Source organism: Accipiter gentilis, chromosome 17 (assembly GCF_929443795.1).
Source record: "Accipiter gentilis chromosome 17, bAccGen1.1, whole genome shotgun sequence".
Classification (NCBI taxonomy): domain Eukaryota; kingdom Metazoa; phylum Chordata; class Aves; order Accipitriformes; family Accipitridae; genus Astur; species Astur gentilis.
The window spans coordinates 13,418,624-13,441,941 of NC_064896.1; the positions used below are offsets into that span (position 1 = coordinate 13,418,624).

The window sequence follows — 23,318 nt, forward strand, 5'->3', positions numbered from 1 at the left end:
TTTTCTTCATAAAACTCATATCCTCTCCTTCAGCCCTAGCAATATTTAGGAATTTAATTCCCATTTTCCTCTGTTTTGCACTACCTGCCTTGGCTATTACCAGCTTAAGTGTTTTGGTACTAATAGGAGAAAGACAATGAGGACTAAAAGAAAAGAAAACAAAACAAAACCCAAACAACCCAACAACAACAAAAAAAAACCCAAAACAAAAAACAACACACAAACAAAAAAACCACAAACAACTTTGCTTCAGATGTTATTAGTCTTTAAAAGGTATTTTGAGAAAGTCCTTCCATCTTTCTTACGTAGTTTTTTCAATGAAGCTTTTCTTGCATTTATTTTAGACTTTGTTAGAAGACTATAACTCCATAAGACAAAACAAAAAACTAAATGCAAGGAAAAAGCCACAAGAATTAAGTTTAAAGAAAGGATGCGTAGGCTCAAATTGCATCCCTTTCCCTGCCTCCCCCTCAAAAAGAGTTCAAGGAATAAGTACAATCTGCATGAATTAAATAAGCAATAGAACAACTTCTGTTTGACAAACACAGTAACTGTTTCTGTACACCGAACCTACACAAGAAAATAATTTCCAAAAAAAGGCAAAGTTGTACTTTAAAAATTACACATTAGCTACACTTTTAAAAGACCATCTAATAAATTTTTCTATCCTTTTCAATAGGCACAGTACCCATCATCACTGTTTTTGATTAATATTACTAAGTCACATCTCTTCTTTTGATGAAATATTCAATATAGTAGGTAGCACCCAGAATTCTTTCCACAATTCACTTTCAAACCAAAAGCAGACATGCAACTTTATTAGTAAGAGTAGCTAATTCGGAATTTGAGGGAAAAAAAAGAAAGTGAATACTAGACAGAATTGAGCCAGAATTTTAATGTAGAAACTACAATGAAGTCAGAGATGTCCAGGCTAAGGATGAAAGAGCAAAGTGTCAGGAAAGCTGAAGATAAATCTGTAAAGGGCAAAGCGTGAAAATATTAGCCTAGAAAGAAACCACACACACACATTCCAGCCAAAAAGAGCGGAATGAAAATTTTGAAATGCCGTTCACTTCCTTTCTCTAATCCTCACAAGAAACAATCAGAGAAAACTCACCATTGGCTGTCCAGGTTCAGAAAACTTAACTTTTATATCCTGCAGATGTTTCAAGATTGGTTCATCGTATTCCTAGGAAGAAAAATAAAAAAAAATAAAAAAGAAATTCCCACTCAGCAGGCAATATTTAAAAGAACAAAATTTTAACCTAGCTTGTCTGTCCAACCTCTTCTTAAGAAAGAGCCAACCTTTGTAATTATACAACAATTTCAGCTAAAGTTCAGATTCGGATCCAAATTTCTTAATCAGAGTTGCAAATAGCACATGCCAAATTCTCAATCATTAGGCCTCATCTTCAGTAATAAAGCTGCTACCATGCTAGGCTGCATGAACATTACTGAAAATAAAGTAACTTCATTCAGAATATTTATTGCTGGTGAGATTCAGAGAAAGATATGCTTCAGGGAATTCTTCCTTAACAGCATTAAAAGCAATTAATATAACTGAGGGCAAAACTACATAAGCTATTTAACACAAATTCAACCAATCCATGGGTATGCCCATAATATCCTTGCAAAAATAATCCTTTATGGACTAAATTAACAAAATTACAGAGGAAACAGCTGTTGTAAGCAGCACAAACTTACATTTTAGTATCTACAACTATTGTTACAAGATCATGTCTTAAACAATCCACATAGTGTTTAGCAGTTTGGGTCAGCTGTTCTGCTTGTCCATCGTTAGCCTTTCGAGCATCTTCAGGAATCATATTAGGGATTCTGAAGACTCAAAGTTTTGGTCTCTCACACACATTCCACAAGCACTCACTATTAACTGGAAAAAGTAGCAATTCATTCATCATATGTCAGAAGTTATTATTTTCAGAGGAGAAACTTACCTGTACTAATTCACTTAGCATATCTACGTTCCTAAAGATAGTAAACCAGAAGTCTGGAATTCCTTTGACATTTGTCTCTGCTGCTTCTGCTTTTTCTTCTATTACCACCACATTTTTCAGGTCTCCCTGTGAAACAAATACAGGAACATTTAAGAAATGAAATTGCGACTTCTTAACATATTTAATAAACAGAGGTAGATGTACAAAATATTTGCCATCTCTGAAGCTGTGTTTAAAGGAACATTTTAAATTTACACTGTTTTTTTCTCTGTAAATGAAGTTAAGAGACACAAGGTTCATTTACATAACTAAACATATATACATTAAATTCAGATTTACTTTCAAATCATTGGGAATTCTTCTGTACTAAGACTAAATAGACCTAGTGACAGTTTCACTGACTTGACAAACAGAAATAATTAAAACACATTTCTATCTTTCTACCAACAGGAAAAAAATATAAATACATTTATATCCATCTCACTCCTGAGGCTTCATATGCCATTTAGAGCGTTTCATCTAGAAATGTAAAATCTAACTTTGCCCTCTGAAATACTGTTTTAGCTTCCTAATTTTGCAGAACACGTGGTAAAGCTGGTTTTCATGGTTATTTTTCATTATTACACCGTCTTCAATTATTAATCTTCTGTGATACAAAATTCCCTATACATAACTGATGTCCAATGTTACAAAAAAGAATAACTAAGTCACTTTTCCATCCGCCCAAAACAGGAAATTCACAGTCTGAATTAGTTGTATTGCATCTTTCCTTTTACACCACTAGATAGCAGCAAATGTATAAGATCTTCTGAACAGCAGCTACTTGGATTATGACTAGCCAAGAATATGAAGCAGCAGTTACATGCTATCTAGACATGTTTCTGATCTTATAATTGCACTGAATATGGCCTGTCAATGCTGTATTTACACAAAGCCTAAGAAACCTTTTTTTGCTTATGCACATGGAGTACCGTGTCATGCTAAATCTCATGAGATCAGTAAAAACAAGGACAACAATTAGCTTTGTATACAGAACAGTGTCCAAAGGAAACTGAAGGAAAATGGGCCAAGAAAAAAGTGCAAAGAAAACCTGACAGAATCTAAGTAGGTTGCTTCTCTGAGAAAAAGCAGCAAGCCACGAGTATGTGTCTCCAAAAATGATAAGACTAAACGGCAGCCTACAGATTATATTATCCCTCATAAATCTCGATAGCTCCTACTCGATAGACAAGTAGGAATCTACTAGCCAGCACACGTTTTATTAGGTTAATTCTATTTTATGACTAGGTGACACGTGTCTGATCTGTATTTATGGAAATTAAAGCTAATCATGTCCCCCAAAATAAAGGGGACAGGCAGACAAACAGCCAGCCTTCTATTATCTTGGGGTATCATGTAGCACTGGAATGGAACCCATTATCAGAAAGATACTGTTAACAGGTTACGAACAGTGCAAACAAAGGCAACTCTTCAATTCACTCAAGTTACAAACTTGAAAAGAAGCAAAACTAAAAGTTTAAAAGCTTTCACTGGACATAACAGTGTATTCATCACAAGAGCACATTACTTATAAAACCTTTATTTCCAAAAGATTAGTCTTTCAATGGAAAACACTGTACAGGAATTAATTCTGAAAATCCGATGTATCTATAGTTCATTACCAAGCTTGTACTCACAGCTAGTTTTTCTTCTTCCTCATTTTCACTGTGCCATTCTGACTCTGCATCTGTGGGTTCAGCTTCCCCATTTATAAACTCTCTTCTCTGTGTTAGAAAAATCAAGAATATAATTGAAGATGTAAAATTGCACATATGCAAACAGAATTGACTCAGCTAGGAGACAAAGATTATATACATAGTCTTCCCACCTTATCAAAAAGGGGTTGATAGAGTGCTGCGTATTTTCTCTCTAAATCATGTACTTCTTCATAGAACTTAGCTTCTATATGGGCACATTTCACCTGGAGCTGTTTCAAGGCATCAATTCTTCTTTTCACTGCTTTTGGTAAACTAAAAAACAAACAATTCTTTAAGGTTAAAAGTTAGTTGCCTCAGCGTTATTTATCTTCATCACTATGGAATAGGCTGTTTACAACTAAATGCGATTTTTAAATAAAAGGCTTGTGTCAAACACATATTTCTTCAAAACCTATTTCAAAAAGCTGAAAGAATCCCCTCCTACTCAAGTTGTTCTCAAAGGTGTTATCTTCTGTTCCATTCCCTGGGGCCATCACCCTCCCTTTGTAGTTCAGAGATCTGAAGTTAATACCTCTGTTTACACCTAAACTTTGAGACTAGAGTTGTGCTGATCCATCTATGAAAAATAAGAACTGTGCATTCTACAGGGGAAAGTTTTGATTCATGGGTCATATTCAGAAAAGTACACATTGCCTATCTGTACTTTAAATTACTTAAGGTAAGCATTTATATATAGTCAAGTAAAAAGAATTTTATTTTTTTTTTAAATAAGAGATCTACCAGCTATTGCCAGTCAAGTAAAAAAAAAAAAAAAAAAAGGCACAAGTATGTAGTAAAGGCAAAATTTTAAAGTTTAAGTCTACTCTACGGTTAATATAAAACTAAGCTTCAAACTAGGGATTTACAGATCCTGAACTTTCCACTACATCCTGGACAGCAATCTTATAGAAGTCATCAATCAATGCAGCATATGCCCTGACAGAATAAGGGTCAGGGAGGGAAACAACGGGGAGGGGAAGGCAGTCATTTCTAACCAAAATAATAATACTGGCCAAGGAAAATATTGAACTGGACAATTTTGTTTGCAATTTTGTGTAAGTAAACTTAAACTTGACTCTCCCTTCCAGAAGTAGGCCACTATGAATCATGGTTTAAGTCAACCATTTTTCTTAGTGAATCATTTGTTCTAATTTCCTACCTTAATTATACAGTAATAACATTCTATTATGCTTTCAGTCTTTCAAGAATTTCATTACACCCTGTACTTACGTTTCAATGTAACTTGAAGGAGTAAGCGCTGTGTTGTCAAGACGTTCCTGTAGAGCTGCCAGGACCTGCGGATTTTGCATCACTTGGTCTGCTAGTTTTTCTATGAGGACAGAAAACCACTTTTAAAACACATTTGAATATATTTCTAGTGCTTTTGTCATACTGTGTGTCTCAGCAGTCACAGTAAAAACACTATTTTCCAGATCTCAAACAGCACCACTATAGTAAACTAGTAACTCAAGCAAAACTACTTCAGTACTAGAATTCAGAAGGTAAAATTGGTTAATAATAGAAAATGCACATTTCTCTTTGCAAATATATAAAATCTTTGCTTTTAGAAGCAAGTAGTACATTGATGACATAAGCAAATTTCCTGTCTTCCCTTTTATGTAGGAAAGTGCAAAACAGGAGTTTCTCTATCCTCCCTCTATATTAGTGGTAGCTTATAAGACACATATAAATTTGCAAGAGAAGAACCACTGAATTATACTTCCAAGACATTTTTAAAAGTGTTTTCCAGTTAGTCTGACTCCTGAAAAAGACTGATGAAATCTTTGTGTACTGTACAACAAAGCAGCATAGCATAGCATTGTGACCATTTCCTTGACAGCTACTGATTTTTTACATCAAGATACTTTTACAATCTGTAACACTCCTCAAACAGTCTTCACAACAGTTCAGAGAAGACTATTTTTACAGGAGGTCAGATCTAAAATGCTTCTGGCTAGGAGTTAAAAATCCTTACTAATAACTGCACAGGTGGTGATAGTGGGAAGACATTTGCTTTTCAAATCCTTCCATTCTTTCTCACTGCTCTTCTCCCGAGACATTAAAAAAATAAATTGCATAGCACACACTAAATTGATGAAGCTTTTATATAGGTGGGTTTGTGTACCGTTTGGTTTTGTTGTTTGTTTGGGGTTTTTTTTTGGTTTGTTTTTTCTTAATCCAACTTGACTGTAAGAATTATTCAATGGTGTCTACCAGTTTATATGCAATTTCCAATTGCCAGTCACAAAGGCTTTCTTAAAAAAAAAAGTGAGACCTGAAGAACATTCAGTGACCACATATGTGAAACATATTTCACTATAACTTACAAATTTGAGCATTCAGGTTAATAACAATAGAACTGTAGCTTTTTCACACACAGAAGTATTAATTTGAAAAGCATTATTCAGCAGTTATCTGTAGACATTCCAAATGAAGAATAAAAACCTAAAGAGGACTTATCATAAAGATGCATTTTCCTACAAGACAGTAAAGAACTGGCATACATACAGCACGGCTCATTTTAATAATTATGCTGATAAAGATTACATGTTAAAAACTAGTCTATACAGGCCTTATTGCAAGTGTCTAGTGCATTATTTCACGCAATAGTGAAGCATCCTAGTCACAACATATGCAAAAATACTTTCCCCGTTACAAAAATACAGTCTTTATTTTTGCTTTTGGCTGCAATAAACATGGAAAACATCAGCAACCAGACAGTTAGTTTAGAAACCATAGCTTTGCTTTCAATAGTGAACACATCCATAGTTTTGACTTTAAAGGTTTTGGAACTGTAGCTAAAGAAGCTTCAATACACAAGGCAATAGGCTTAGTCCACCTTTGTAATGTTACCTTCTACTATGTTTTTCTTACCTTTTTTGTCGCTTGCATTTTTAGCGGCCTCCACAGAATCTGAAGCAGTATCTTCTGTTTTACTAAAAGAATTGAAAATGTAACATATTAAAAAAGGTATCAGACTACAAAAATGTTAATATTTAAGAACAAAAATATTCTGAATTTTCAGTGTTTATAAAACTTGTCCGGTAGTAAACAAGTACGCCACTAAAAGACATGTATTTCTGTCTTCAAGTTTCTCAAAACTAGTAAGTTTGGATATGAAACTAGTTCAAAGATGAACAGGATACAAAGGAAAGGCAAAACAAACAAAAACAACCCCAAAAAAAAGACCACCCACCAACCACAAAAAGCCCACCAGACAAAACACAAAAAACCCAAAACAAAAAAACACTGACAGATAAATTAATCTCATTAAGTGAATGGCTGGCCTTTGATCTGTACTGGGTCACTCTGGACAGGAAAATGTTATTACTCACAAGTGAAAATACAAGATACCCTTTTAGTGCAAGTGATGAAGAAAAACATGAGAAAGGACACAAGTAAGAAAGGAAGATAAACAAAAGATCAAAGCTCTTCATTTCAAACTTCTATATCAAATTGTTTTGATTAATAGTAAAAACATTCACTTCTACTCAAAAAAAGAGATGACCCTGTCCTCCCCATCTCCTGCTGCAATTCCTGTGCTGGAGAAAGAGAGGGCCCTGAATGAGTCAACAGCCAGCAAGCATTCCTTGTGTTCCCTGCCAGTTATAGGTCACAAAATACAGAGTGGGTATTGCTGAAATTAACCCTAACTCAGATACAAGAAGAGAAAAGATATCATATATGCAAATGGGTATTACTAGTTACCAGATAGACTAGCTTATCCAGCTTACGCTCGTGCGCTGCAAGCCTCAAAAGACCAGCATCACATATCTATCTACACCACTTTAACAACACTGTTATTTGTTCCAAAAATGCTATTAAAACTAGAAAATAAAACACTGCTTTTTGCATGCTTAAGTCACACAGATCAGAGAAACGCTGAGGATCAGTGTTCTCTTCAAGTCTTTAGAGCACTTAAACACTGAAAACTGAATCAAGACACCACCAATTATGTTAATCCAAGAACAGAGTAATTTTTAACCAATGGACTACAATCTCGGCTTCTGTAGCAAATGAGCATTTTGTCCTCGCTGTAAGGAAACACAGTCTAGTTAGAGAAAATATTACCATTTTATTCTTATCCATGTTTGGTAACCCATTCTTCATAGGTAAAAAAATACTCTCTCAGAGAAGACCACATATACAGTCAGCTCTAACTGCCTTGGTTTAATTTCAAGAAAACAGTTCAACATACCTGTTATCTGCCATCTGTGTGCCTGTATCCACCTGCAATTTGAAATACAGTGTTTCAAAATATTTTAATAGTAATTTGTTTACCTCAACAGAAGATTAAAATAGAACAGGTCATTGCTTAAAACCTCAATATAAATTAACAGCTGCTGGTTCTGCTAAGATATTCATCATGCATAACCTCTTACAGTAAAGTGAATAGCTGCCATAATACCCAATCCAAACTGAAACTTGCTCACAGTTTTTAAACAGTCTGTTAGGTGCTATCATTTAACCCTTTTCAACTTATTTTTTCTGTTAAGTATTCCAGATGCTAATCCAGTTCTACCAGATCACAAGTCTTCAGTCTGAAGACAAGTGTCAGTTTCCTAAACTAGCTCTGCATTCTAAAAAAAAAATCAAGCCAAAGAGGAAGATATATAATTTTCTAATTCCTTGACAGTATCCCAGTAAATAATTAATTTTTAATCTCTGCATATACTATATTACTATGCCTGATCTGAAAACAATGAAAGTTCAAATTAATTACAACTTCAGAATTACTTTTTTCTTATGTCACTTGAGCAGAAAAATATGCCTCACTTGCTTGTCTAATCAAGGCTATTTTTGTGAACAGCTGCTTCTGCTGCACTATACTGAATGACAACCTAAAACTGCTGCTAGATAAAAAGAAGCAAAACACTGAAGGAAGGAGAGAAAATTATTTACAGCAGCTATGAAGGCAGAAATCCCTATATAAAGATCTGCCTTGAATTCATTTATCGGGAGTGAGACAACAAAGAGGAAACATAGAAGTTAAAGTATTGGTATTAGCAATGATTGGAACCAAGTTTAGCTCAACTACCCCAGCCCCCAAGATGTAAATTAGCTCCCTGAGAAATCAGAGGGAGCCAGACTAATTTGCTATTATTTCTTTATGGGAGTGAAACATCCAAGCCTGTACTTCTATTTTAGTAATACAGGTTGGGGGATTCCCCCCCCCCCCCGATTCTAAACAGTTCATCACAAATCCAAGTAATCACTACATACCATACAAAAGCATAGGTGGTATTTCCCACTATCAAGCTTTCAGAAAAGCAGATGTTAGTCTGCCAGTCAAATTTAGAATAAAATGTACTTTCCATCATTCATGAGAGTCGACAGGTCTGATTTCTTACAAGCAGGCTGATCTTTAGCCCAGCTTCCAACACAGGGCTACCAAAGAAGAACCTAAGTGCTAATGACATCTTGAGTGGCAGCCAGATCAGGGGGCCCAGAGATCACATGCACTCTCCAATCTGGAAAATGCTGATTCCTGCTCTAAGCTAGAAAAGCAACACTTTCACAACCACTTTAGAGTTTAAAAGCTTTGTTCATTTATAAAAGTAGTAAGAGTATACTTTAGATTATGCCACAGGAAGTTGCTTAACATGTACCAAAAAAGCATATGAGCCCACCCTATAGATTAAGTCCAGAAACAAACAAAAGGGGCTTCTTGTAGACTAGGTCTGTTTCAGCAACCCAGGCGTATTTATTTGCCAACACCTAATCTTGCCTTAAACATAACATGAGAAAGTGGCAATGACAGCAACCATCCGCTAGAGCAAAATGGAAGAATTTTACTATCTTACAGCTGAACAAATAAATGGGCATACATGAGTTCTTCCTTCCATAGCAGACAGAAGTCAGGAAAAAAAAAGATAAGATTAAAAAGGTAAGACATAGCAAATTGACCAAATATCAGAGTTCAGCCAACAAGTTATATGATCCTACTCACTATTAGGGGAAGCAATAGTAAGCAACTAAAAATGCAGACTCGCATTACTTAAAAATCAGCCTCCAAGACTTGTGTCTTCCAACCTAGGCCCAGTGACAAAGCTAATGGAAAAAATCCACTCCACATACAATTCTTCTGCTCAGTTGTTTGTGCTGTATTTCCTGCAGGGAACTACTTCTCAACCCTGCTGAGGGAAGACAAGGTTCTCATTCCATCCTCATTCGTGTTTGGAAATCATGGAATAAAGTTCCCATAACTTGGATAATTTTTAAATAGCAGTTGAATTAATCTCCACTGGAGCAGACATGAATTGGGCATGTTCTGACAAAAGGCATTCACCTAAGTAACAAGAAACAACAACAACAAAGAAAAAAGACACCATTCCCTGGTGCAAATACATACTTTAAGGCTTGTTTCGCTCCTCAAAGTTGTTCCTTGGGCAGCTAAAAAGTAAAAAGAAGTATATAAATAAATCATTAGAAGCGGCTTTCTAACAAAACAGCTTGTGATCCCCAGCTACATTACAGCTGTCTTCCAATGACTTAACTGTTGCAGAGGTACTAACACAACTATTCAGTAAAAGCTGGTGAAGGCAGGGGAAGGGAGAACAAGGTTATTTTAGAGGAACAAAGTTAAATGCATACCTAGTTGAAAAAGTACACTAGCAAAGCACTGAGCTTTCATATTTATTGCCTTAGTTATTTTCCAAGCTAGGGAGCTCAGTTTACAGACAATCAGGACGTGAAAAAGCTATCAGAACTCCAAGAAAATAATAGCATAAGGTGTTGTTATTATCCCTACCACCACCAATAAGAGGCCAAATTAATATCTTCTTTCTTCTGCACAGTTCTGTTTTCAAATGACTAATGCAGACATGAAGCTTTGTGGAAAGAGGGGACTACATCACCCACTTGTCCCACAAAGCAGGCTGCTGCAATTTGTCTAGCACAAATGTCACATACTTAGTCACTTAAAACAGCAGGAAACTGTAAACTGGATGCACACCAAGATAGCAAAAGTTCATTATAAGGACAAGCAATATTCTGAAGGATGCAACCTTAAAGGAAAAGTCTGTACATTTAATGGCAAGACATATTCATAAATAGAAGTGTACACAAGATAAATTCTCTGCTTTTTTTTTTTTTAAAAAAAAGCCCACGTCTTGTTGTACAAACCTTCTAAACACAACTAGAATACAAAGCAGGAAAATACTGGAGTCCTGAACTCACAGGAAGACTTCTACCCACAACTGTTACCTTTTTTTGTAACTACGACAAATCAGAAGGGAAAGTTATGACTTCCGTTTTAGAGCTGCTGGGATGCAACTCTGTGGGAAACCACAAACATAATAGTCTGATACTTCTTGTAAGGAAAATTAGAAGCAATAATGAAAAACTTGTTGAAAGAAGAAACTCATTAACCTGTTCCACAAGCCCTGAACATTAGCAATACTTACGCTCACCTTGGAAGTTTTCTTGAGGGAACACTATTTTGGTTACAGATGACTTTAAGAATTTGGCTAGTGGTTCTGGTTTCACCTATAACTTACATACTTCTCTACTCTTTTTTATTTTGAAGCCTCATAAGCAGATGTTACAGGAACAGAGTCAGACAAATCCTACAAACACCAATACTGTACAAAGTAAATAATCGTAGCAGCAGCGAAAATTTTAAACAGGCCCTCACTATAGGAGACGGGGACCTCGAAATTAAAAACTGGGCCCCCAAAGTCCCACACCACGCGGGGGGGGGGGGGGGGGACGGACGGGGACGACAGACACCAGATCGTGGATGAGGTCAAACGAAAAAATCGCGCCTGACCTAGGCGGCTAAGGGTTTGACTCAACCCAAGCACCGCGGCGGGAGTGAGACGGAAAAACAGTTCACCACAAACAACAGCCCTCCCACCCTCTTCCTCCCCCACTTCCCCCGGGAGGGCGGGGGAAGGGAGGGCTCGCTGCCAGGCTCCCCGGGGCGGGCGAGAGCGGCCATACATGTGGCCGGAACCGCTCCGTCTCCGCTCGGCCAGACTCAGACCAACGCAGACTCCCCCCCGTCCTCTCGGTCCAAACTTCTCAAGCCAGCCTTAAAATGGTGCCTGACCGGGCCGGGCCCGCCCCTCTCCGCCGGGCGGCTCCAGGCGGCCCCCACCGCCGCCACCACCACCACCGAGCTCCACCCCGGAGCAGGCCCTAACGGCCGCCGCACGCGCTGCGGTCGCGCCAGCAAGCTCAGGCCCTCCGCCAGCCCCGCCGGCCCCCCGCCGCCCGAAGGCCGGGTGCTCACGGCCGCGGCCCCGCCGCGCCCTCACCTGCCCGCGCCCCGCGTCCCCTCACGCCCGCAGAGGCAGCAGCAACAGCCGCTCGGCTCCTCGCAGGCTCACTCGGGCTGCGCCGCCGCCAAGAAAGCCCCCTCCTATTGGCCGAAGCGGGGGCGCCTCCCTCAGCAAAGACGCCGCCGATTGGCCCTGGCAGGGCCACAGCCGCCGCGCCGCACGCGGGCCATGTTGACTATCCGACGGCGCGGCGCTCAGCCAATCGAAGAGCGAGCGGGTAACGGCGGGGAGGGGGGCGCTGGGGGATGTGCGCGCGGGGCTGGCGGCGCGCGGGCAGAGCGCGTGATGCCGGGGGGGGGGAGGCGGCTCGTGCCTTCGTCCTTAAAGCGACAGAGGCCGCGCGAGAGGGGTGGGCGGCAACATGGCGGCGGGCGCCTGGCAGCTCTTAACGCCTTGTAGGCCGCGCTGTCGAAGCGCGCCGGGGAGGAGGGGCCCTCCGCGGGGCCGGGCGGGGCGACGTCCCGCTGTTCGTGCGGCGCCCGGGTGTCCTTCAACCACCCCGGCGGCGCCGCGGCTGCTGCGGCGTGAGCGGTTTGCTTGAGGCCGGGCGGCGGCGGCGGCGCAGGGGAGGGCCGGGGCTGCGTGCCCGGGCGCTGCCGGCTCGGCGTGCGTTGCAGGTGGGAGGCGGAGGCGGGCTGAGCGTGCGTGTGGGGCGCCGAGGGCCGATGGCTGCCGCATCCCTGACCCGCACGCAGTGCGCTTCTGCCTTGCCTTCCGTTTGCCGTCAAGATAATCCGTGCTGAGGGCCGGGAAGTGCAGTTTCTGAGGCGTCCTGTGGCTGGCTTTTAAAACGCGGTGCTGCTTTCCAGTTTCTTCAGCAGCAACGACAGACGAAGCAACGCCCGTCTTCTGCTCAGTCGCCTGCCCGCAGCGCAAGGTTTACTGTCCTAGCAGATACTCGTACGTGTGTTTGAGGGGTTGCGGTTAGTCGCGTTAATAATGCGATCATAGTTTTAGGAACCTCTCTGGTTCCTCAGTCTGCAGGGATGAGACTAAACTTTCAAAGTTGAAAGGTAAATGAAAGAGCTGAGTGCTTACTATTAAAAAAAAAAACCAAACCCTTCTTGGTGTTTCAGATAGAGCACCTGTTTGAAAATGGAGCTGCTAGCCCTTCCAGCATTGTTTCCTAGTCTAGATATGGACATAATTTCCTCTTCCGTAAAAAAGAAAACCAACAAAAAAACCCCTAACAGCCTCGCTTCTGTCTGCATGGCAGTTTGCAAGCAGCAGATGCTGTGTAGCATGGTGTTAAGAACGCGGCAATTTCAGCATCTGTGGCCAGTGAAAGAGTTTTAATAATCTTTCACTCAATAGGAAAAACCTCTAACCCTTTACTTGTGTCAGTGGATTCCCTTGTTCTAAAAAAGGTGTTCTCCAGGTCTGCAACTTAGTCTTGGATTTCAGTAATTAACAACTAGGGTTTATCATCACAATCCTTTCACTGGCAAAATTAAAATTTGGAAATGATGAGACCAATATTTTATTAATTAACAACTAATCAATACATTAGTGTTGGATTAATTAACTTATTGTAGGAACTGAAGTGACAGGAATAACAGGAATCATTAGTTAAATAGGTAGCAATACTGTAATTAAAGAATGAGATAATTTTGAATTGCATTCAGACAGCTAAAGAACTGCAGGAATGTTGTAGAGTCAGCTGCACAAACAAGCAGATTTGGTGGGCCAGAGGATATGCTCACTGGAAGGGTGTTCTTCCACTTCTTTTCTTTGCTTCTGGCTCCCTTTCCCCGTTTCTCCAAACCAGTCCTTTTTCTAACATCAGCAGGTTAACAGCCTCCTCGTATTTCCATGAATTCCTATTTTGGGACAACTTTATTCACGGTAGTGACTACACTTAATTCTCAGTCTTCCAACGAAGAGCATAATGAACTCTGAAAGGAGGATTTACCTGAAGGTATTCTTACCCCATGCTTTTGTTCTTGCTCCTGGTTCATAGCTGTCAAGTATTCTTTTAAGCTTTTTCTGTCAATCTCCATTTTGTTAAAAGCTATTTCTTCTTTCCACCCAGAAGATGTTTGGAGTACAAACTCCAAACTTTGTCTCCTATGAAGATGTAGGAGGTCTTGTTTGAGTATGTGATCTAGCTGCACCTTTCTGCTGTTGCAGGAATACACTGCAGCCCTGTTCAGACTATTTGTTGCACTATTGCATCTTCTGTGGCATGTGTAGAGTTTGTCCCTCTGCACTAGTTGCTGTCTTGTTAACGCAGTTCTCATAAATGCTGCAAGCCCTGAATTAATTTAAAATTCGGATGGTCTTGTAAAAGTAGATTTCGTTTCTTCTGGACCAATGATTAAAGCCTTGAAACAGGTCAGCGTGCTAGAAGTACTTGGCTGTCTTCCTCCACTGATGTATATCAAAGTAAACACACATTTCAATTACCTTATGTACTTGGATTTTTAGTGCCCCTCTCCCAAGGCATAAATCTCCCATGATCAATGAGGGATTTTTGCTGACTGTTGTCTAATCTCTTGTGGCACGGTGGTAGACCTTAGGACTGTGGATAAGGCACAATCTGTGGAGTCATCTTGCTGTCAGGTGCTCCTACCCTGCAGAGAGCTGCAAAAAGATATTTGCTGAATCACCCTGGCTTGATTTAAACACCCAGCCTAGCATACAAGAGCTTGGAGAACCAAACCTGAGAGAAGGGATTATGGCAGAGCTGCCGAACAGATGCACTAGACACTGGAGAGAAAGCTTAGGCTGAGATCTGTAGCTGGCATTAAAATATCTGTGTCTTCTGCCCTTGGGTGGGTATTAATGGAAACTGCTGTCACTTAGTGAGATGCCAGACATTCACAGCCTAATTTGAGAGATAAGTCTTAGTTAGTCAATGACTTTTTCTGGAGGGGGAGGAAAAACTTTGATCATTGTTAAGTGGAGTCTTGGTACTAAATAGCTAATGTGCTTCTTAATTAATTTGTTCCATCTAGGGAGACATGTTAAATACTATGTAGTACAGTGTCCTGTATAGAAATTGCCCTGTGAAATCACAGAGGAGTAAAAATTGCTTTTCATATTTGTGTGGTAGAAACTGTGTAATTAAAGAGGGAGCTAAAGTTGGTCCAACATCTACCACCACCTGAAAATGTTTAAACTTAGCTTAAAATGTAGAAAAAGCAGCTGAAGGTACATACTGTATGTGGCAGAGATTTGCTTATTTGCACACTTAAAATGCATCAGTGGTTTCCTGGAACAGTAGACAGCTAATACAAACGTTAGCATAAAGAGGTCAAGGAGAGTATCGTAAATGTAATTAGGCACTCATTAAAGTCTTTGAAAAGACTGGTGGCAGTAAGACCAGGCTGAACAATTCACAGATTTTTCTACCAGTATCTGAACAAACTGAGTGATGAACTTGTTCTCTTTAGTGGACCAGTATTCGTATTTGACATTAATGTGAATATTCTCATTAGGAGGCTGAAAGGCACACTGAGCAAATTTGCTGAAGCCAAGGGTGCCATTAAAACCAGAAACACCACACTTCTACCTTGCCTTGCCATCTCTGAATAAATTCTTTGATAGGTGAGAAATAAAAAGCTCCATGTTGTACAGACCAACACAAGGTCTGTGTTCCAGAAAATGAATATATTTTAAAATTCCAAGATTTTGCTATGGGGATTTTCATAATGCTTAGAAAATCACATTCCAGATTGGCTTCCCTGAGCATGTCTATGCATATGTTCACATTTAAAAAAAAAATAAAAAAAAATACTGTGGAGTCTGTCCTCTCCCTTTTCCTTGCTGAGAGAGACAGGTGACTAAGACACTGAATGCAGACCATTGCTGTTGCATTCTCTTCTCCTGGTTGCCAGGTCATTCTCACTAAGCAAGTGCAGTGGAATTCACTTAAATGCCACCTTGATGGATTGCCAGGGAAGAGGTATTGTGCTGTTTGTTTCAGTAATCTGCACAGGTCAATTGGCACACCTTCACCAAAAAAGTCATCTTGAACAGTGTGCATCCAAGCCTGGCTGCAGCATTCTTTGTTTGCCAGAAAGTCTTCCTTCAGGAGGACTTCACACATACTGTTATTTTTTTGCTAAATTGTGGCTGCAAAGAGGATAGAAGTAACTGATTTAGAGTAGCTCTGGAGCTTTTTTTTTGTTACAAATTCTTGGAGACTTCAGTTGTTTTTTTTTTTTGACTCTTTGCCAAGGTCATTGTTTGTATTATCCTACTGCTTTTGGAAAAAAAAAAAAAAGGAACTCAAAATATGGGCAAAAGTCTGATTTTATTTAGAGAGAATGAATTAACTTCCTGTTTGTGTGATAAGGTAAAAATATTTTAGCAGCTGCTTTACAGGAGAAGTTGCTGATTTGTGTGCTGTTTTTTTTTTTTTTAATAGAAAATACTTATGCCCGTCAACTAACTCACAGATGCTTCATGAAGCAGACATCTTCCTTGCTGACAACGCTGACTTCCAAGGACAGCTGAAACAGGAAGAGAAAATTGCAACTGGAAGACCAGTTCAAATATGGGGAGAAAAGTTAAAGTATGGGAAGGTTTTGAGGGCTTTATTGCTGGAGGAGTCAAGTGACAAGCTTGCTTGAAGAAGGCAACTTTGAAAATGCATGAACTAGATAGCAAAGCACTATAAAAAGCAGGGGAGAATAAGTAGCTGCGTGGAAGAACAATGATCACCCAAGACACAAGGTGAGCCTGAAGAGGAGAGGATTTCAAAGGCTCCAATCCTTATGATGTATATGAAAAGAATCCAGTTGACTTTAGGAGACTTTTGTTTGTGTTCAAAGAGAATTCAAAGACAGGAATGCTGTTACTAACAGCACTGATGTTTCAGATCAGGATTCTTTCAAATCATCTTAGCTTAAAACAATCAAATTGACAATCAGACAAAACACGGAAATGGGAAGCATGAGCTAAATAATTTTACAGGTAGAGTAACACCTTAATGGGGCAGTAAATAAGCAGAGAGCCTTATCTGACATAACTAACCATAAATTTAAAAAAAAAATACTGAGGGAGGAAGCAGTGTATGTATGCAGGAAGCATACAGAAAGACTGGAAAACAAACTTTGGAGAATGTGATTCTGAAATGCTCTTAAGATCTATGCAAGGAGAGTTATCCCAGAAACAAATTTAAGCATTTGAGAAGGGAAAAGAGCATTTTTTTAAAAAATTCTTCTACATAGAGGTAGTAGCTAAATCATGGAATTGGATGAAGTTCTACTAAAAACATAGCAGGAGGAGAAAAAGCAGTGTGTGGGGGCAAAAGCCAGGATGTTATCATGGGGATGTCTTAAACTACAATCCAGGACAGCAGTGGATTAACAGCATACTAACTTTAAGCAAGTACTAATTTGGATCACCAAAAAAGAATTTCTGTAAGCAAATTACTGTCACTATTTGAAATTAAGTAGCAACTTCAGAAGCAGCCTAGGCACATCCCATCCTTTCATGGATATCCTGAGTGCACATGTGTCTTGGGGGAGCATGCTGGGAAGAAAACAATGAGCTGATAATGTTGAAGGGGGCTAGAATCAAGAATGGTGTAAAATGCCACTGATCCTCTTCTGTTCACAGACCAAACGATAGAGAAGTTGCCCTCGTTGCTGTAGTTGTACAGTTTAAACATGCATTTATACAATTAATTAGAAATTAGCAGAATAATCAAATACTGAATGCAAGATGAATTAGATCAGTAATAGCAAGCTAAAGGAAAAGCTCTGTAAACCACATTTCAAAAAGATAGTTGTGGAATAAAGATAAGCTCTATATTCTCCCCAATATACAAAGGTGACATACAACTTGTACTTCACAACAGATTTTATTTTCTGCATACAATATGCATGTTCTTTACTGACCTTAACTTTCCATACGTTTTCAAAGGCAAATACAGACAAACTAGAAAAACACCCTACTAGACCTTTCTGTTACTCCAAATATGTTCACTCCTCAGAAGGAGGAATATAAATATAAAAATATAAAGCAAAGATGTTTTAACTCTTAATTAAGGAAAGGAACATAGCCTACTGGTTATAGCATGAGCCTAAGAGTTAAGAGAACACAGGTGTCACAGTGTGACCTTCTGCAAGTCACCTTGGAGCTTAAGAATACTTGATGAATATAGTTCTGCATATTTCTGCATATCAGACACTTAGCTGTTATATGCAGTTGTGAAGTAGGTGAGTTTTTAGGATTTCATTAACTTAATTTCATTTAGTAGCTACTGCCAGCGAAGTGCATTATTAGGCGACAATAGAGAACTGTCCTTGCAGACATAATGTGACCGTACTACATCAGAAAGATTATTAACTCAGGGTTAAATTGTCACGTTAAAAACATCAGTCTTGAATAATGAGCAATGTATAGCTGTATTTCCTAATTGCAAACCAATCCACAAACTGTATCTCAGTTAGAAACCTCTATTAATTTCCCATGGCTCTGAACACGTAGTTAGGTACTGAGTACTTTGGATAATCGGGTACTTTGGCAGCACTCCTGTTTCCTTGGAGGGATAGCTCCAAGAACGCGCCACCCTCCACTGTTCATGTCTTTCCCACCTGTTTGTTCAATACAGGTGCATTTGCCTTTTACTTACCCACTTGATTGCAACTGCAGGTTGAGCAAAGATGATCTGTTCCCTTTTGCAACAAAGGGACTGTTAGCTTCTACCATACAGTGTTCTGGGTATACTTATAAGAGTTTTTAGTAACAGCAGCTAGAGTAAGTATCATAGTGGAACTACCCACTTTTCCTGCTTATGTAAAGATACTAAAGTCATCTGGAAAATACTGTTCTTACTGTGGGACAAATTACTCAGCTCCCACTTAGTAGTAAATTTTGCTGACTCTGACATATTCCAGAATGCAAGCTACAGTGGGTCTTAGAGAGGAGATCAGTATGCAGGACAAATTAACAAAGCTTGGACAGCTATAATAAACAAGAATCCTTACGTGGATTTGCTGACTGAGCAGCACCTTCCCAAATAGAACTGGCAACCATTCAACCTGCTACCATTGTTGCGAAGAAATTTCTTACAGGTTGGCTTTTTTTAAGAATGGATTTTTATTGACTTTCCAGATGACATTATTAATCCACGTAAACAGGATTTTTACTTTGCACATAATAGAAAGTGTAAACAGAAATCTGAGCATCAGTATATGCTCACTTCTTCAATGGTGACCCAGAACTCGCCTTCTAAAAAAGAGTCCTGTTGTTTTCAATTTGCACTTCCATTCTGAACCATTTGTAGATACTCCTTGTATAGCTTTTCTTGGGTTTCATAAAGTTTCTTTAGCTTCTTAATTTGTCCTTTGCTGAGTTCTTTGCCCTCTGTATCATGGGTGGGAAATCCCTGAAATATTAAAAAAAAAAATAAAAAAGTATTTAAGATAAAATCTTGGACTGCTTTTGCTCCTTATGTAATTGTGTTTTAGTAAGACAGAGTGATAATGTCATAATGACAGGCTCTCAGGATGGGGTGCATCTTGGCTAATTTTAGTCACCTAGAAGTTTGACAACTCACTTTGACTACTTGTGTATGTTCCTTTCCCAGTTAATGAAGGGGCAAAGGGTGTATTTATTTTCTGTCCTGTGCTAAGTAAGGGAAACTTTGACAACGATCTTCTAGATGGTTATAGTTAAGAGAATAATGACTAATCCCTGAACAGATGGTTAAGAGACCACTTTTAATCATACCAGCATATTGAATCCAAGTCTTAAAGCAAAAGCAGTAAGAGATTTGTGTTCTCAATGGAGAAAGTATGATCAGAGTTTTTATGGACATTCTCCTTGGCTTGCAGGGGTATTTACCAGTATTTACACTCTCCATTCTTACTTGCCCCCAGGGCCTGAATTTGTGCAGGTGAAGAGTACAGGTAGAAGCAGGATCAATGTCCCAGATCAAGCACTGAAGGAACAGTGCTTTATGTTTTCCAAGTAACATGTTTTATCCTCAAGGGGAGCAATCAAGAGCAGCCCCTTCAGAGATCCTTTGCCAGGAGAGACCAAAACAGTGGGCAGAAACAACAAGGAAGCACAGGACCTCTCTGAAAAACATTAGTTCTGGCAGAGGTAGGGAGTTTGTACTTGCAAGTGAATTCCTTGCCTTGCAACAGGGTAGTACATCTGTGAACAAACATTATACATGTTCCTACCCACAATATCTACAGGGAATTTTGCTCTGCAATGAGAAGGGCCAAAGGAGACCAATGTACAATGAAAATACCCTTGAAATTATGGCTAACAGTTAGAGAACCTTGCTCCCCAATGCAAGGTATTTGCAATAAAATTAATATATCACCTTTTCTTTCTCTCCTTCCCTCCTCTCACTACGTTAATAGCACTGCCCTGGAGGTTTTGGAATGAGATAAGCTACGTACATATACAAGTGAGTATATACAACTGGGGAAGGAAAGCCACTCCCTATCTAAAGAAGAGTCTCTTACATTTTCATCAAACATGGAGTATTTGTCATGTTCTGATTTAAACATTTCATGTGGTGGAATCTTCATTTTTGCCAGTTTTGCTGCCTGTAATATAAAACATGCATTAACATCACAGTTAATTACTGACAACCTGACATATGCAAAAGTGAACTATAATTTGCAAATCAAAGAGCATTTAATTCACTGTTGTTTATCACGTGAAAAGAAACTTTCAGTGAGAAACAACTCAATAAGTCTTAGCTGTGCTTGTCCGGGGAGCGGGGGGCGGGGGGGAGGACGACAGGGGGAGGGAAGCGTTTTAAATCTGTAGAGAACCACTTAATAAAATATGTATTGCAGGAACTCAGAATAACTCACTTATATACTGATTTTTGCTAATTTGGTTCCTTAGTGTTTTAGGTATAAACATAAAGTGAATAGTTGCTACGATTAAAGAATATTCAGCAGTTAACTCACTGCAAAGGGAACCACCTTTATCAACAGTTTCCTGCTGACAAGCACAGTTTTCTATGCAGGACACAGCAGGATCAGGATGCAAGTAATTGCACTGAAAATAAACTGAAGTTTCACTTATCTGTAAACAACTACCTCTCAGAGTCCATTCCAAGTAATTTATGCCCAATGCGAGGGAATCACCTTTTTGAAAGAATGCAAAAAGCTACTTGGAATTTGTGGATGGTAAATGCTATTTATCTCATTTTCTCTCTGTACATGGTGCTCTCTAAAAGTTTATATCCTCTTTTAACCCAACAACGCATTTCCTGTACTGCTAGAGTCATCAGCATGGCAAACAATCTTTTCTTACGAGTTCATCTCCTCTGGCTGTCTACTCCTCATCCAAAGCCTAAAACCTTTGAGCTATCTCAATTCCAACTGTAAGAGATAAAACATGTTTTTACAAAACATGACATTTCAGAGTTCAATCATAGGGAACAGGTGAATTCTTAAAGAGAAAAAAAAGTTTTCACAAATACCTACAATACTGGAAAGGCAAGAAAATAACAAATGACACAAGCAGAATCTTCTCTAACAGGCATGTAAGATACTACTTTGGCAATTAAGGAAGTAATACCCTCTATAGTGCTACAAGTTCTTCTAAGAAGCTTTTGCAGCCTTTAGTTGTGTTTTCAAAGATGCCTTCTCTATAATAGGAGCTGAAAATTCAAACCTGAACTGCAAGCCAAAGTCATTCTGAGCAGGAAATTGTAGACAAAAAAAAATAAATGGAGGCCCAGTTAAGGCTGGGCAGAGAGCCTGTGCTCTAATGTAATCTTTCCTGCACGTGACTATTGCTGCTAACGCTTTTCTTCAAAAACAGATTAAAAGGTTCTGAACACTTACTTCCTGCTGTTGTTTTTTCCTGGCTGCCTCTTCTTTCTTCCTTTTTTTCTCTTCTTCAATCTATGAAAGGCAATGTTAATGAGTAAAAGGTAACTGACTATTTAATCTGGTTGTTTTCTACAAATCTGAGCCAGCTAGCTCCCCTGGATATCTAATTACAGACAGAACTGGCAGCACGACCTGCAGCAAAAACACCATGCCTTATAATTAGGATTGTCTGATACTTCCCACTGTACGACTTCGATTTTATGAGCTTTTATTCGCAGTTAAACCAGTTTTAACTGTTCAGAACGCATTTTGCATGCAAAGTGTATACATACAAAAGAATACCTACAAAGCCTGCAAAAGAAATGGTCCTGCCGTTTCACGGGGAAGAATGTTTTGCAAATGACTTTTAAAAAAGACCATATTTTGCTGGTATTTTAAGCTCTTGCCTCAAACTGTGAAGACATTACAGTTTCTCAAGAAGCAGTTGTATCCCTTGATGTTCCTAGGGAAACAACTATCCAAATTTAGCCAACTTATGAAACTTCAAAAAAAAAAAAAAAATCTCATCTCGCACGTGCTAGGAGAGACCTATCAGTTCTCCAAGGGTTCTGCCAGTACTGAATATAATATTGCTTCCAGGGAAAATGTACTCTAGCTGCAGGTTCCACCCAGCAGCTATATACAAACTGCCTTCAAACGTCTTTTTGATGAAAACATCTGGAATTGGCTGAAACTATGTTTTACTTCTCCCTTTTCTAAAAAACATCTACGTGGAAGAAGAAATGTTGGAAAGTCTTCCAAACATTTCTAGTCATGATGGAATTTTATTATTTGTTAAAACTGAAGACAGACATATGAAATTTACTTTTAAATGTTACAAAGTCAAATATTAATGCTAGGAAGTGCCAAAAGGAGGGTTTCAGTACAGACCTTGTGCATGTGAATTAGAATTCATATTCTTTAATATAGTAACTTGAATTCTTGCCCCCAAAACCTGAATATCTCACTCATCCATACTACATTAATTAAGATTTAGCCAGTGCATTTTGTTCTCACATATGAGATAAATACAGTCTAGTTCTATGGAAAATGTCAACTTCATTTCTACAGACAAAAAAAAAATTACAAATTAGCTTCTCATTGGAATTGTTCTTCCAGAGAGAGAGAAGAAGTATCCATGCAATACTCAACATCCCTCAATTATATGAAGATCTTAAAAACCAACCAAACAAAAAACCTTAGAGGTATTCATTAGGTCCCATACAAAATTTTCAAGAAGCTACTGTTTCAAAAATTCTTTTCCTGAACACACTCAAATCTTAGTATCAATTCTCTTATTTTCCTTGTTGCTAGTCTGTTAAGATTTTTCTTACAAGTTATCAAAGACATGTAAAAGTATCCGTACCTTACACATTAATTTAAATTTTAAAAAAATAGAATGCTTAAAATAATAACCTTTTTCTTTTCTTCTCTTTCTTTTAATAACGTGTCCTTATCCACTAATTTAACCACAGTTGGAAGTCCTAAAGAAGCAAAAACAGATGAATGAGTTCCCAATGCTTGAACAAAGATAAATGT

At 38.9% G+C, this 23,318-nt stretch overlaps 2 protein-coding genes, 1 long non-coding RNA gene and 1 other non-coding gene across 11 annotated transcripts in view; 1 reads left to right on the forward strand and 3 right to left on the reverse strand.

Annotated features, from left to right (window-relative positions):
* NAP1L4 (nucleosome assembly protein 1 like 4) overlaps positions 1–12,134 on the reverse strand; it is a 30,003-nt gene extending 17,869 nt beyond the window's left edge. For 2 of the 6 annotated variants that reach the window (XR_007508588.1, XR_007508587.1), the window contains exons 1-9: positions 11,953–12,131; positions 10,044–10,084; positions 7,890–7,921; positions 6,566–6,627; positions 4,922–5,021; positions 3,823–3,964; positions 3,632–3,718; positions 1,956–2,081; positions 1,118–1,189 (exon numbers count right to left, since the gene is read on the reverse strand). Coding sequence is in view for 4 of the 6 variants with exons in the window: in XM_049821322.1 (XP_049677279.1) it covers positions 1,118–1,189; positions 1,956–2,081; positions 3,632–3,718; positions 3,823–3,964; positions 4,922–5,021; positions 6,566–6,627; positions 7,890–7,903 (603 nt within the window). In the remaining 2 variants the exon portion in view is untranslated. Of the gene's footprint in view, positions 1–1,117; positions 1,190–1,955; positions 2,082–3,631; positions 3,719–3,822; positions 3,965–4,921; positions 5,022–6,565; positions 6,628–7,889; positions 7,922–10,043; positions 10,085–11,952 lie in introns of all 6 variants that reach the window. The other 4 variants (XM_049821322.1, XM_049821320.1, XM_049821321.1 and 1 more) reach the window with 4 other exon arrangements.
* On the reverse strand, positions 3,284–3,411 carry LOC126047581 (small nucleolar RNA SNORA54). The gene has a single exon (XR_007508606.1). It is a non-coding gene; the product is annotated as a small nucleolar RNA SNORA54 (small nucleolar RNA).
* Positions 12,110–23,318, forward strand: part of LOC126047533 (uncharacterized) — a 32,119-nt gene continuing 20,910 nt past the window's right edge. For both annotated transcript variants that reach the window (XR_007508589.1, XR_007508590.1), the window contains exons 1-3: positions 12,110–12,193; positions 16,349–16,656; positions 20,307–20,353. This is a non-coding gene — a long non-coding RNA (uncharacterized LOC126047533). The remainder of the gene's footprint in view (positions 12,194–16,348; positions 16,657–20,306; positions 20,354–23,318) is intronic.
* The window catches only part of CARS1 (cysteinyl-tRNA synthetase 1), a 36,659-nt gene continuing 31,013 nt past the window's right edge, over positions 17,673–23,318 (reverse strand). For both annotated transcript variants that reach the window (XM_049821318.1, XM_049821319.1), the window contains 4 exons: positions 23,196–23,263; positions 21,753–21,812; positions 20,412–20,495; positions 17,673–19,318 (listed from right to left, as the gene is read on the reverse strand). In XM_049821318.1, the coding sequence (XP_049677275.1) occupies positions 19,184–19,318; positions 20,412–20,495; positions 21,753–21,812; positions 23,196–23,263 (347 nt within the window). In that variant the 3' untranslated portion in view covers positions 17,673–19,183. The remainder of the gene's footprint in view (positions 19,319–20,411; positions 20,496–21,752; positions 21,813–23,195; positions 23,264–23,318) is intronic.